The sequence below is a fragment of the Mytilus californianus genome, unplaced genomic scaffold, assembly GCF_021869535.1.
Source record: "Mytilus californianus isolate M0D057914Y unplaced genomic scaffold, xbMytCali1.0.p SCAF_12, whole genome shotgun sequence".
In the NCBI taxonomy this organism is placed as follows: domain Eukaryota; kingdom Metazoa; phylum Mollusca; class Bivalvia; order Mytilida; family Mytilidae; genus Mytilus; species Mytilus californianus.
In genome coordinates, this window is record NW_026262604.1 from 54,985,553 (window position 1) to 55,001,697 (window position 16,145).

Sequence of the window (16,145 nt, forward strand, 5' to 3'; positions counted from 1 at the left end):
TCATGAAAAATGAAAATATCTTTAAACATGTGTTTGAGTTTATTAGAGGGTCGAATAGATTCCTTATTGTTTAGATAGTTAAACATGACCACATACACATCATCATCTAGTTCAGTTGGTTTTTTTTCTCAGTTTTTTTGTTTGGTTTTGTTTTTGTTTTTGTTTTTATTTTTTGGTTTTGTTTTGCTTTTGTTTTTTATTAACTTATTTCCTTGTTTTTTTGTGTCCTATTATTTTTTTTCCTCTTCTTTTGTGCCACTTGATTTTTCTGTCCAATTTATACAAATGTTGAAATATTAGTAATATGTATTGTACGCATGCTCTTATATATTGTATTGTTAATTATGTTAAATGGAGAAGACTTCACTAGTCTGTTTGACTTGTGTCTCATCCAATTTGAGTTTATGCAAATAAAATATGTTTAAACTAAACCTGAATACACAAGGAGCTATGAGTCCAAAAGTGAAAACATGTGTCGGGGTCAATCTAGCTTTGTTAATATGTGAACTGTGTTATTAAGGGCTGCTGCTTTCCAATCGTATTACCAATTCTCTACGAAAAGACTGTTCCAAACCCATGTAAGCATTTTACCAATTTTTTACGATCCCATGGCAACTTCAAAATATTTGGCAGCCGTTTGTTGACGTATAGCTGGATATATATCAATGTATATTTTTACAAAGAAAGTACTTTCAATCAAATCTTAACATATAATGAATGTCGCTCACCGCATAACTCTTAGAAATTTTTTTGTAAGCTGGAAAACTTTGTAAGAACTGATATATTTACGAGAGCAATAGGTCAGGAAATGTACCAATTTGTACAGATATCCATCATGTTTTATTATGCAATCTCCTCAATCATCAAGTATTTTGATCTTAATTTGATTTCATCAATCTTATCTTTTGATCTTGTTTAGCATACACTGGCATGAAAAGTTGTGGGCCGAGATATATGTGCACGTTTTAATAAGTTAAAATTAAGGTTCTATATTGGGGTCTTCGTTTCTTTTTTTTTTTTATTTTTATTCTCCATTCTTTATATTTTAGCACACCATTTTTCTCTATTCTTTATTTTTGTCTATTTTTTGGCCCATTATTCAATGGTTCTTGTCTCTATTGTGTAAACCGCATCCACCCCCTCAGTTTGACGATATAGTAAAACAACATAGAACAAGTGCACGTATGATGATGATGATGATGATGATGATGATGATGATCCATACACTAATCGATTATTCAACAATAATTTTCCGTTTCCGAGAATCAATGCCACAATCCATGATTTTCTAAAGAGAACCCCAAAAGTAATTCAGATAAAAGATAAAATTGAAGATGCACAATGGCTTCATATGGTGCTGATTTTTTTTAAAGTTTCATTTTGTGTTTAGGGGTTAAGGAGGAGAATCGGACTCGTATGTATACTGTTGTGTGCAAATATGGCAAAGACTATGTTATGCCAAAGTCAAATCCACAAATTAATCAAATGAAAAATCATAATAAGAGATGCAACAGTACACCACGTGAGTAAGATTCCGTGAAAGTTTCACTAAATTCTTTCAAATTGTCAAGGAGCAGTAGCAGATACATCAGTTGAACCTACATTATAAGGACGAAGACACAATAAATGACTATACCATCTGCTTAAAGAAACAGAGGTTATGATAAAAGGACGAACTTTTGAATTTTATGGGGAAGGGGGGTAGTAGGAGTATATTTTTTACGAGGCACGCATATCTTTTTTGCGCGGCATTAAGTGTTGCAGAATATTCATTTTTACCTTGTCTTTGGCAAAGTTATTCATTTTCATTTCTTACCAGGCCAGAATATTCCTTAACCCCCTCCCTTTCCTGCCCAATATATATAAACTGATGTCCCTTAACTGAATGACATACTTAAATGAAGCACTATTAAAACATACATGTACATCGCTATGGTATGCATGGTGTGAATAAAGTCAAATTAATTTATTTCGTCACACTCAGCGGATGTACATAATTAAACAGAATAAACCTGTCTATTGTATATAATTTTTTACCTATTTTATTTCATGTCCGTCTTCCTTGTGAGATAAATTCCAACAAATTGTTCTGCATAATTAATGAAAGCATATCATGTACAAAGTTTTCTAGTAGCCTAGAAAATTCTGAGAAGTCCTTGGTATTGTTTTATTTCATTTTTAAGGAAACATTAATAAATTAAGAAAACCGCCATTATTTCATGAAAATACTAGAAAAGTATTTAAACAATGTATTCGTAGAACAGTCTTATTGAAGGACAAAACATACAAACACAATCACAACAAGTTTGAGCTTTCTAAAAAGCTGTGGACTGCTTCGCTCTATCCTAGTTTAATGTAATATGTGTGCATGTGGTTGTTGATTTAGTATTGGAAATGTGGTATTTTTAGATAATGATTGATATAAAATGGATGTCTTAGACTTGGAATATCAATTTTTTGTATATATATTAAGGTGAACTTTTCTGAAATTTTAAACTGGCTGTTCAGTGTTGTGCGTTATACACCCATGCTTTTAAAATTTGTTCACTTTACTTGTTGAAAATCAAAATATTTACAAATAGACACGACTCTGGAGGTGTGCCTAGATTGGCAGAAGTTATAAAATACAGATAATGCATTTTTGTAAATATTGTATAGGAACATTGTTTAGCAAAACAAATCGTGCATATTGCAGATTAACTAAGCAAATAAACACGTTTTAATAACTGATATTTCAATATTGAATTTCACTGTGCAATATAGGCATAATAAAACGAACATGAATTAATGACAGTTGATCGGAACTGAAAAACACATAGCTAAATTTCCGGCATTTGATGTCTTATCCTGAGACGAGAAAAAGTCTGTAATTCTTTATCTCATTTAAGCCAATAGCTATTGCTGTATCTCAGCCGCATCATAAAGCAACCAATCAGAATATACATTGGATAAGTAATTATTTCAAGATGGCGTGTTTATCGACTGAAACTAATAGCTCCGCACCGGGATGCGAAGCAAAAATATAATAAATCACAGAAACAAAGGTATGCACAGCAGAAAATAATCTAACTGATTTTTATTTTGGATTTTGGATTTACTTCTATCTAAAAAAGAGAAGATGTGGTATGGTTGCTAATGAGACAATTATCTTCTAAATACAAAAGGACAAGAATGTTCATGACTATAGGGCACCGTACAACCTTTAACAACGAGCAGCACCAATACTGTTTAGGACGCTACCTTTTTATCATGAAATATTGTATATGCCTTTACTGGTATATACATGGTATCCAAACAAATATCATGTACACCCAACTAATATTTAGGGAGGTACCATTTGATTTTTATGGGGGAGCTTGGATGAAATTTGAGACACTGGGTTCCGTGGAACCTTTACGAATTTTTTTATCAGATGACGAATGAGAGTGTGGATAACCTTTGAGGAAGAATAAGGCCATAAAAAAGAATATATTTGTTTGCCCTAACCCTACTTACCCCGAAAATAGCTGCCTACTCAAAATCTTTTATTGTCCTGATGTGAAAATTTTTTTTTTTAATCAGATAGGCATGATATAATAAACAATTGACACTTCAATTTCTCTTTGCCAAAAAAAAAAAAGAAAATGCCTGCCTACCTACCCACTGTCTCTACCTTCGAGTAGGGTTTGGGCAAACCAAAATATTTTTAAGTGTGGCCTAAGAGTTCGAGTTCCAGCTAAATTTTGAGTTAAAGTTCCAGTTTTATTTTTAGTTCGAATGTTAATTCGGGTAAGAGTTCTAGTTAAAGCTCGATTTCCACTTAGAAACTTCCGAGTTATACTGTAAGATGAATAAATTCTGGTAAGAGTTAAAATTTTGAGATCCGATGAAATTAAAAGAATGATTGCAGTTTCTATTTTCTGTTGGTGCACCTCTCTTTCTTGAATTGTATATTCTTTTATCACATTTATGTTTCAGTATGGTATAGCCTATATATTTTTTTTTGCCAAAACTGATTAATGATAGGTAATTTAAAAATAACTGATTGATTGTGTGTGTGTGTGCCACTTTCAGCTATCTGCTATATCATGTTGGCCATTCTCCCTATATCACTGTTTGTTGACATGCAAGTGATCACATTGAGGGATCTGAACTACTATTTTTTGTTTTCGTTTTTTTTCTTGATTTTTGCAAAACTTTCAGTGGCAAATATTACATGAATATCAGAACAAAATTTTTTTTTATAGATGAAAACTCTTTCACAAGACGGACCTTAATGTGATGGTTACAGTTTAGCACTCTGAAAGACATGTTACTCTACATAAAAACATGTGTGTGTGTGTGTTAAATATTTCTCTTGTTGGAGACTTGTAAAGTCAAATATACAGTGTGGATTTTTTGTTGTTGTTGTAGGCAGTACGGTCATCAATAGTACAAAAATAACTAGGCATAGTGTTTAATATTCCCAGATTGCTCTGACGTCTAGCGGCCTTATTTTTTAACTTGCTGGTCGTACAGTTCGCTATAATTGACAGTTTGAACAAATACTAAAAAATATGATTTTTTTTGTGCCCAAAATATGTAAGCCTGTACAAAGCATTAAAGGAAGATTGAGTATAATGTACTATATAATACGGTGCTAAATTTTCTTTGATTTCGACAGCCAGCAACCGATGTAAAATTTTGTATGCTTCTTTTACAGTGATGTTTAACTGGCGTCATTCTTAAATAACGTTTGATATTTTAACAAATATGATTACTCTACGAATCACTCGTGTTCATGTGTTTGTATCCCCCCCATACTCCCCCCCCCAAAAAAAAAAAAAACAAAAAGCGAGAGAGGGGCGTTTGACACCAAAGGAACATCGAAACTCATTGTTCTTATCCCTCTGTTGGACAGAAAACTACAATTTCCGGCAGCTGTACGCTTACATGCTGTTACTCTTGGTATATTGTTATTTTTTTTCCAGTATATTCCCACATACCGTATCGCGACGATACGCTGCCAACAGTTGGTAAATTCCACAAGGTAAGCCGTCGCGATAAAGCCTTTTTGTGCTGAGGCGGTGTAAAACAAACAGCAAGCAATCTTTTCCAAGTATGAAAAAAGTATTAACAAAAACACGGAACTCTAAGGTTAATTCAAAAAGGGGAAAGTCCATAAAACCTGACAAAACCAAACGCTCGACTATATTAATCAACTGTAATATAATTCCTGACTTGGTACAGGCATTTTCCGACTATAATGTTGAAATGAATGCTATATTAATGTTGAACAAAGATACTTGTCTAATGCCTAATACTAACCGTGTACAGAAATGAACTCTCTATGAATTCTCATTCCATATATTAGGGACGTCATTCATGTAATGTAAGATAATTATATGCCTATACAACCAAGTGTAACTCACATGTTAAAACACCATTGCAAAACTATAATATCTACTAAAATATCAAAATTAGGACATAAAAAATATTGAATAAATAATAATTAATGGACAATCGATCATTTCTGCCGGCCGGAAATACAGGAGAATTTAATGCTTTTTTACCTATTTTCTGTGTATTAGTCCGTGAAAAGTGTCAATTATATACAGTTCTCTAACAAAAGGCCAATGAATCTGTCACTATGGCTAACTCATAGGATAAACAGACGCATATTAATAAGGCTCTTCATATAAAAACATTAAACATATACCATTTTATCCACTTCTTGGATCAGCTACCAATAGTATAGTTTACACTTGACATTTTCTGTGAAAATGCAGGGTCGTACTTTTCTACTATTTGTGGTTGGGATTGTAATTTGTGTCTTTCATTTTTCTGAAGAAGCTAGGATCCAGGTTAGTTCTTCTTTTAATTTTATTTGAACATAAAATTTTATAAACTTAGTGAATTCATTGCGCTTTTCTTGATTTACCTTCAATAGGAACGCTCAGACCGAATCACTTGTAAGCCAGGGATATATAAAACATAGAAACGTTAGGATTTGTTTGATCAAAAGGGACACAAAAGAATAGCTATATTCCTCCGAAGGTAACTTTGCATGACGGGGTTTGAAGTTTGATTTGCTATTTGATATTAAAAATATATTGGAAGATTAATAATTTGCTTCGAATGCATCTTATTTTCTATCTTAGTCGAATAAATCTTGCTACTCGGAAAAAAGAACAGACGGTTTTTTGGCAATGCAAAAAAAAGGGGGGGGGGGGGGGTGATCGTGCGTTTAACACTATTAGATAATAACATTTATCAGGGTTCCATCGCGTTACATTAGGAGAATCACTAGGTATCAGTCAGTATTATACTGTCTATATTTTTACATCTGGATTTTGAAAGCTTCTCATTCTAACCAAATATATTAATGTAGCTTGGGATTGTACTTAACTATTTTTTACGAATAAAACATGATTTTACATGATTAACTTTAAAAAGTTATAAACAGATAAAAACAAACTTACAGAAAACATATAATGTAAACGTGATTCATGAGTTTTGGTCTATTACAATCAATTCTTGAGCTACCCAAATGTATAACACAGATAGCCAATCCAAGCAATACATACATACATGTATACATGAAACCAATCAAAAATAAGAAGATGTGGTATGATTGCCAATGAGACAACTTTTCACCACAGACTTCATGATATAAAAGTTAGCAACTATAGATCACCGTGCGGCCTTCAACAATGAGCAAAATACATATTGCATCAACTATAAATGGTCCCCATTTTCACACAATAAAAGTTTTTATATCTTGGTGATTAAAACGAATTCTTCAGAAATTGTCAGGCTTGGTAGTTTATCAAAGAAATACACACAATGAAAAATGATAAAACCGTGTGTTAGTGGATATCCTTGACGACATACTTCAGATGTATACAATAAAGAAAGAGATATGATATGAGCAAAACCCATACCGTAGAGTAAGCTTTAATAGGCTTCCGGATTTAAAACGTTAAAACAATTTAAAAGAAAGAGAAAACCAACGGCTTGATTAAAGAAAGATTTTTCGCAATTAATCAGAATATTTCAAACCTTTAATTTTAGACAAAAAGATAGTACGACCTTTTAAGAGAGGCATTCGTTCAATATTGTGTTTTAATTTCATATCAAGGCAAACTGTTTAGTTTTAGTTAGTGCTCACTCTTGACTGCGTTTGATGCTCATTCTTGACAGCGTTTGGCGCTTCCTCTTGACTGCATTTCGCGCTTACTTTTGACTCCAATTGGCGCTTACGCTTGTCTGCATTTGAGATTACTCTTGAATGCAGTTTGGCTTTCACTCGGCTGCATTTGCCGCTCATTCTTGACTGCATTTGGCGCTAACTCTTGACTGAATTTGGCGCTAACTCTTGACTGAATTTGGCGCTAACTCGTGACAACATTTTACGCTAACTTTTGGCTGCCTTTTATGCATGCTCTGGACTGTAGCTTATGCTTAAGCTGGACTGCATTTGGCGATTACTGTTGACTGCATTTTACGTTTATTATGGACTGTATTTGATATTTACTCTGAAATGCATTTAAGACTTACACTAGATCAGGACTACATTTCATTAGGAATACACTGACCTGCTTTTGTAACGTCCAAAAATATAACTGAGAACTATTTAAGGGATACGATTCCGTTGCCAATCATAGCTTACTTCATGTTGTGGAGGTTGTTTATTGTTGAAATCCGTACGGTTAACAATAGCTGTATATACACACTCGTCATTTGGTCTCTAGTTGATAGTTGTCTCATTGGAAATCATAGCTCATCACTTTATATTTGTATTAACCAGATGGTGAACAAAATAGCTTACATTCACGTTCATTCATAGCTCTTATTCATGTGCAATATATGAGTTGAAAACATTTCTCTCTATTTTCAAATAAAAACGGATTAAGAAGTTTTAGATATATGATGAAGTTTGATACATTTTAAGATAACATTGTCAATTATTATCAAAGTGGATATACTTGCTGTATGTTTTGCTGTATTTCATTGATGAGCGTCATGTCAACAAAAAAATATTTGTTTATTTTTTTTTCACTTTTCACTTTTTTGTGCACTGTCATATACATGGTCTCTGATGCTTCCACGGCCCATTTAGGCAATGATACCACATCTCCGTACTAAATACAAGTTTAATGATTAAATCAAAGACATAGACATTTCATTTAAAGGCGATAAACATGAATTACAAGAAACATGCGATCTGTAGAGCTTTTAAACGACACTTAGACTGTTTATGACGTCTTTGCGCTAAATCCGTTGAATGTGTACTGATTGATACAATAGTCTGGGAGAACATGATTTATCTATAAGTTGTAATTGGTTTTGAACTATGTTTCAGTAACTTCGAGTTCTCTTATTTTGGTGCTTTGTGTCTATTGTTTTTTATGATAATGGAGTTTGTGCTTCGTATCTATCTTTCGAGTTAAGCCAATTGCTACTGATTTTTACAGTTTATCTTTATGTTGTTCTGTTACACCAATGTCCCATGTTAGGGAAGGGTTGAGCGTTCACAAACATGCCTAAACTTGCCACGTGCACATTCTATATGTGCCTGTCCCAATTCAGGAGCCTGTAGTTCAGTGGTTGTCGTTGGTTCATGTATATCATATTTGTTTTTCGTAAACTGTTTTGTTATAAATTAGGCCGTTAGTTTTCTCGTTTAAATGGTTTTACAATTTTCAGGTTGGGGCATTTTATAGCCGACTTTACAGTATGTTTTTTTCAATGTTGAAGGCCGTACGGTTACCTATAATTTCTTACTACCATTTCATTTTAACTCTGGTGTATAGTTGTCTCATTGGCAATCATACCAAATCTCCTCATTTAAAAAGCATAGGTAAAGTATTATAAGCACTGAAAAATAACATGAATGCGTGCTTTATGCATTTGATGCACTTAAAGCAAATGCTTCTATATAAATAACACATTTAATTAAAACTAACTATTTGAGCAGCACACTGTTAAGCAATAGGAACTTGACGACGGGTCCCACATATGGAGAGGATCTATCGGAGCACCTGAGATCACCCCTGGTTTTGGTGGGGTTCGTGTTGCTCAATCTTTAGTTTGGTTTACTTTTACAAATTGTGACTTGGATGGAGAGTTTTCTCATTGGCACTCATACCACATCTTCTTATATCTATATTCGATGTTATGTTTTGTATACTGTTGTTTGTCTTTAAATCTCTTTTGGTTTTTTACATGGGATTGTCATTTTGTCTTCGACAAATGAGTCTGAATGTCTCATTGGTATCTTTCGCCTTTCTTTGATTGCACAAAGGTTATATCAAAAATGAAATCTTAAATAATTCATGAAGGACTATTAAGGAAAAATGTTTACCATTCATCAAGTACGCTATTATAGTCCTTTCTTTCTGGTGTATTCATTTATTTTTACCACTTTTAAATTTCTGGGAACACCTTTATCTTTTTTTCTTTTCTTTCTCAGAATGAGAATAAACTACTACGAATAAAATTGATAGTTAAATTAGCAAATAATGATATTGGATATGTTTTCAATAAATCGAAAATGATTATTTAATGGACCATTGTCCTTGGCCAAATGACATCTACTAAAGATTTAATTGTATATTTTAACTACAAGACAGATTTAGACGTACGTTATATGGTAATGATATTATACAACACTCTTGCAAATTACCAGATTTGCCATTAAAGTCAGATAACTTCTATTATTTATTGAATGGCTATCAATTGTTGTCATTCGTGAAATATTATTTACAAAATATTGTTATTTACAACATAGAATATGATTTGAATAATTTGCTGATTGTATGAATTGTTTAGACGTGACTTTTTAAAGCAAACGTTCTTAATTCGTGGTTTCAGAATCAAAACGGTTATAATTTTTTTCATTGTTGGTAAAAACAATACAAATACGGTTACGCTTTTCGCGGTTGATGAATCTAGTGCATTATGGGTAATACTTTTAAAAGCGCACATCAAGACGTTTTGGTTGGCTTACAATTTAAATTCAACCAGTTTTAGCATGAATTTTTGGAACTTTTGCTTTACAATGCTCTTCAACTTAGTAATTGAATTGGCCTTCCAACCGTTTTGATTTGAGCTCCACTGACGAGTCTGTTGTTGACGAAACGCGCGTCTGGGTTACTTTATTAAAAGCCTTGTATCTTTAATTAGTTTTTGAAAAGGTAGTAATAAATCATCGCATTGGGGGAGTTCTTCTGGTATTATACATGCACATAAAATATTGCTTGGTCTGCAAATATGCTAATGTGGGAGTTAAAAACATGATTTTACACACATTTCCGATGACCACATCAAGCATTAAAGCAACACTACCGAATTATGTTCGATCAGCTTATTATAACACCCGGACATGACCACTGACCAGTTGTCTGTAATGGGCTTGACATTTTAATGACATTACACTCTGTTTTTATGACGATTTGTCACAATTAATACTGACTGATCGTGTGGTCAACTTATTCAGAGATATTTATTAACATATTGATAGACTTTTATTGGTCGTTTTATTTGCCCTTTTATTAGTTGATTGTGCCCTTTAATAATTGCCTCATTCTCGTTGTCCATAAAGTAGTCCAGTAAAAAAAAAAAAATTTAGCTCTTAAATGCAAATTTGAAAAAATTAAACATATAAAATATCTTTTAAATATAGTATTAAAGTATATTCTCTTATAACATTAGGATGGAAATTCGAAGAAAGAGTAATTGATTATAATACATACATATATTCTTTATTAGGTTCATATCAATCAAAAATCAGCTGATGTCCCAAAAATGAAAAAAAAAAAGAAAGAAAGATTGAATTGATAAAAGTAATTAACAGTTTTTATGTAAGTTTATGTAAGTGACGTTTACTAAGCATAAGGGTTTAGGTAACTAGCGAACTAATTTTGATATACCATTGTAAACGTAAAATTTGGGTAAAAGTACAATTAGGGTAAAAGTACAATTAGGGTACAAAATGTACCTTTGTGATAGGTTTGTGATTCTTCTTCTTCAACTAGGGAATAACTATTCATGAAGTTTTTCAAAAGACTTTATATCTATCTTCAACCTCCTCCGGCATCAAAAGTTCAAGAAAACAAAAACGAAAATAAATGAAATGAAATGAATAAAAGGAAATAAAATGAGATAAAATGAAATAAATCGAAATGAAATGAAATGAAATGAAATGAAATGAAATGAAATGAAATGAAAAGAAAAGAAATGGAAAAAAGATAGAACAAAATGAATTATTGAAATAAAATAAAATAAAATAAAATAAAATAAAGATAAAACAAAATGAATTAAATGAATAAAATGATTAACACAAATAAAATGAATAAAATGAATAAAATGAATAAAATGAATAAAATGAATAAAATGAATAAAATGAATAAAATGGCATGAATTGATATAAGAATTAAAAAGAATAAACAAAATATAACAAAATAAATGAACAAAGTATAACAAAACGAAATAAATTAAAATGAAATAAAATAAAATTGAAAAGAATAGAGTTGGACAAAAACAACAAAATCGATATTCTATAATAAGATAAAGTAAAAAAAATAGCATTTAATATAACAAAATAAAGTGAAATGAAATAGAAAATTAAAAAAAAATATGAAATGATGCATAGAACCATAACAAATAAAATATAACAAATCAATTTAACTTATTTGTGTGTAATTGTGTAACACATGTTAAGCGTTGGGGTTCTATGTTATGCTGCGACACCATGTAGGTTATGTGCCATTCACTTACGAATAAAAAAAAAATATATATTTTGAAAAAAAACGGATATTAAAGACACTATTAAGAACATTTTATACAGTAGCTACTTCTATATGTTGTCTTTAGTTTTTAAAAACTTTTTTTTGGGTATTCTTGAGCTATGTCAATTTTATGTGAATCACTTTCCGTCATACTCAGATGCTCATTTATGGACAGAACATAGGTTTTATGTCAGTATTAACACTTTAATGGCTATTATTATATTCTTTCATAGCTTTGGTATAACACAATATTAGATCAATGACTGAAAATTTAATTTTTTCGTATGTAGTAAGAAACTGTTGAAGTACTCGGTAAAACATCCCCCAATTTCTAGGCCCCTAACCAAGAAAGACGAACAACATAGAACTCTTGAATTTTCACGTTACACGTTGGTTTACGTCATCTTTGCACCATAATTCTTATTCAAGACAGTGAAAGAAGAAGAATCACTCTGATTTTCTAAAATACTTCTTCAAATTTTAATTTTGCCATTTATAATAATATTTACGGTACCAATTTTGATGTGCATGTCGACAAATGGCGACAATTGATGTCTCTTTATTGATAGACGTTAAGAACTGCTGTATTTGGAATACCTGTTGAAGATTTTAGGGTTAACTACCAAAATATGATAAATATTTGAATTACTGCATACATTACCAGTTTAATTGTATTGATAGAACTATTACAATAACAAAAAAATTGTTCAGTACAATCGAATAAACGTTTAATTTTTTTTATTTGTAGGGGTCAAGATCAAGATACGTCAGGCGGCTTATACCAAAGGGACGGAAACCTGGACTGACATTAAACAATATTCAAAATGTAAGAGTAGTTGTACCACCAAGAAGACAGGTCACAACTGTTTTAAGGGGTTCTGGAACTGCAAATCGCAATGGCGGAAGTCGAAAAAGTTCAACCGGAAGACGAATCATTAGAATAATACCAATAAGAAAATCTAAAAACACAGCTCAAAGTTTAAGGAAGAGCAACAGACAGAGTATTAGGAAGAATATTAATAATATATCTAACAAACATCTCAACCAGACCATTATTATTGCAAAAACAGCAAATATTTTCTCGCCCATGGGAACACAAAATAATGGACCGAGTGCAATTAACAATAAAGGTAGTGGAAATGTACAAACTGCAAGTGTTCCAGTAGGAGCTGGCGGTAGACGAGGTGGTCAAAGGGGTGGGGGTGGACAAGGTGCTGGTCAAGGTAGACATGGAGGTGGACAAGGCCACGGTGCTGGTCAAGGTGGACATGTAATGGGTGGTGGCCATGGAGGTCCACATGGTGGTAATGGTGGCGGTCATGGAATGGGCGGTGGCAATGCAGGTGGTCATGGAATGGGCGGTGGAAATGGTGGCATTCATGGAATGGGTGGTGGCAATGGAGGCGGTCATGCAATGGGCGGTGGCCTTGGTCCATTAGGTGGCAACGGAGGCGGCCACGGAATGGCCGGTGGACATGGTGGCAATGGCGGAGTTCATGGTGGTGCTAATGGAATGGGTGGTGGCCATGGAGGTCCTCATGGTGGCAATGGAGGCGGTCATGGAATGGGCGGTGGAAATGGTGGCATTCATGGAATGGGCGGTGGAAATGGAGGTGGTCATGGAATGGGTGTTGGAAATGTAGGCGTTCATGGAATTGGCAGTGGAATTGGAGGTGGTCATGGAATGGGCGGTGGAATTGGAGGTGGTCATGGAATGGGTGTTGGAAATGTAGGCGGTCATGGAATTGGCGGTGGGAATTTAGGCGGTCAGGGAATGGGCAGTGGAATTGGAGGAGGCCATGGATTGGGCGGTGGAATTGGAGGTGGTCATGGAATGGGCGGTGGAATTGGAGGTGGTCATGGAATGGTCGGTGGAAATGTAGGCGGTCATGGAATGGGCGGTGGGAATTTAGGCGGTCAGGGAATAGGCAGTGGAATTGGAGGAGGCCATGGATTGGGCGGTGGAATTGGAGGTGGCCATGGAATGGTCGGTGGAAATGTAGGTGGTCATGGAATGGTCGGTGGAAATGTAGGCGGTCATGGAATGGGAAGTGGAATTGGAGGTGGTCATGGAATGGGCGGTGGAATTGGAGGTGGTCATGGAATGGGTGGTGGAAATGTAGGCGGTCATGGAATGGGCGGTGGGAATTTAGGCGGTCAGGGAATGGGCAGTGGAATTGGAGGTGGCCATGGAATGGGCGGTGGAATTGGAGGTGGTAATGGAATGGGTGGTGGAATTGGAGGTGGTCATGGAATGGGCGGTGGACATGGTGGCAGTGGAAGCGGCCATGGAATGGTCGGTGGACATGTGGGCAATGGAGGCGGTCCTAGTAATGGCGGTGGCAATGGAGGTGGTCATGGAATGGGCGGTGGAAATGGAGGCGGTCATGCAATGGGCGGTGGAAATGGAGGCGGTCATGGAATGAGCGGTGGAAATGGAGGCGGACATGGAATGGGTGGTGGCCATGGAGGTCCTCATGGTGGTAATGGAGGCGGTCATGGAATGAGTGGTGGACATGGTGGCAATGGAGTCGGTCATGGAATGGGAGGTGGACATAATGGAAATGGAGGTGGTCAGGGAATGGGCGGAGGTCAAGGAGGAGCACATGGTGGTAATGGAGGTGGGCATGGTGGCTCTCATGGAATGGGTGCTGGTCATGGCAGTATGGGTGGTGGTGGTCATGCTGGTAATGGAGGCGGTCACGGTGGTGGTCATGTTGGTAATGGAGGCGGTCACGGTGGTGGCCATGGAGGTAATGGAGGCGGGCATGGAGGTAGTCATGGAGGTAATGGAGGCGGACACGGTGGTGGACATGGAGCTAATGGAGGCGGACACGGTGGTGGTCATGGAGCTAATGGAGGCGGACACGGTGGTGGCCATGGAGCTAACGGAGGCGGACACGGTGGTGGTCATGGAGGTAATGGAGGCGCACACGGTGGAGTTGGGGTTGGACACGGCGGAAGAAATGGAGGAGCACAATATGGTCCTAATGCAGGTTTAGGAGCAGTTGTTGGTGTTACTGGATCTAGAGGCAATGCATTTGGAGGTCAAAACTTCGAATCATTACTTAGTACGTTCTCTAATCAACAGTTAGCCAAACTTGCTGGTGTAAATACCGGAAATGGACCATTTGGAGGTGCCCCGGCAGGAGGAAATGGAGGACTACTTCAAATGTTAATGGGTCAATCTGCGGGAATAGGAGGGGGTCCTGACATGGTATCTGCAGGTGGTGCCGGAGGACCAAGTATTTTTTCCACAGGTGGACCAAACGGTGCAAGCGTTGTATCAAGCGGCGCCAATAAAAAACCTATCGTAATTTCATCTGGCGGAACAGTTGAGATTGGAATTCATAAAGGACAATCGGGACAACCAAAGCTTGTTATAAATCCGTCAAATTCAAATGCAAATACCAATAACAATAATAATAACAATTTAAATAATAATGTAAATGGATACAAAGCTAGTGCCGCAAGTGGCAGTAATGCTCAACCAAATACTCAACAAAACCCGGTGGCTCAGGTGTTTGCATTACAACAAGCCGGATTAGACGCTGAAGAAATTATGCGTATATTACCTGCGCTAGGAGGGGTGTGATTCGAGTGCATTTTCATTGATTAAAATCATACTACAACTAATTATGCGAGCATTAATTTCATCCAGAAGCTAAGTTGGCATAAAGTATTTGACAGTCCCTTTTCATTGTGGAAACTTTGATGCGTCTTTTAACACCTTTATATTAGTTGTGTGTTGTAATAGCACTGAAATCACACGTGGCTCTCTAAAAGCCAAAGCCTCTCATGTCCAATTATCATGGGAATTGTTGCTTGAGCTGGCCTGATGCAATATGGATGAGAAGTTACGAAGCGATAATAATAACATTATTTGTTATAGCCAGGAAGACGACGACGACAAGTGCAGTGATCGGTTAATTTGCGTTACGCATGCGCAATGTGTTAACTAAACATTGATCAGATAACTTGTATCGATCTGGCTAATTCCCGTAAGCGGCGTCGGAAATAAAAAGCTTTTACTTCTTTTTCAAAACAATCCAGCTACTGGCCGTAATTGATTGTAAATTTAATTTTCTTGGTACCTTTTTTGTTCATATCTTAGAATTGGTGGTGTACAAGAAAACATATTGCTATTCAGCATGTTTTTACTGTAATTATTTCATTTATATAAACGGACATTAGAAATTTTTAATTAAATATCTGCTCGGCATGTAAAAAAGCTTTTTGGTATTTCATCTTAATCTTCTCAAATATTTTCGGAAGGAAAGTTCCCCTCATTTTTTCATCAATCAACTATACCCTTATTTGTTTTTACTTCCTGGTAGAATTGTTCATGTTCTAATAGCCTTCCTTGCTTTCGGTATATGCTATCGTTATTTGTCA

At 35.3% G+C, this 16,145-nt stretch overlaps 1 protein-coding gene across 1 annotated transcript; it reads left to right on the forward strand.

Annotated features, from left to right (window-relative positions):
• Positions 1 to 5,709: 5,709 nt before the first annotated feature.
• On the forward strand, positions 5,710 to 15,386 carry LOC127722038 (uncharacterized PE-PGRS family protein PE_PGRS54-like). Its single transcript, XM_052228884.1, has 3 exons — positions 5,710 to 5,822; positions 12,499 to 13,453; positions 13,814 to 15,386. Exons 1-3 carry the CDS (start codon positions 5,742 to 5,744, stop codon positions 15,343 to 15,345), a joined length of 2,568 nt encoding a protein of 855 aa, XP_052084844.1. The 5' UTR covers positions 5,710 to 5,741; the 3' UTR covers positions 15,346 to 15,386.
• The last annotated feature ends 759 nt before the right edge of the window (positions 15,387 to 16,145 follow it).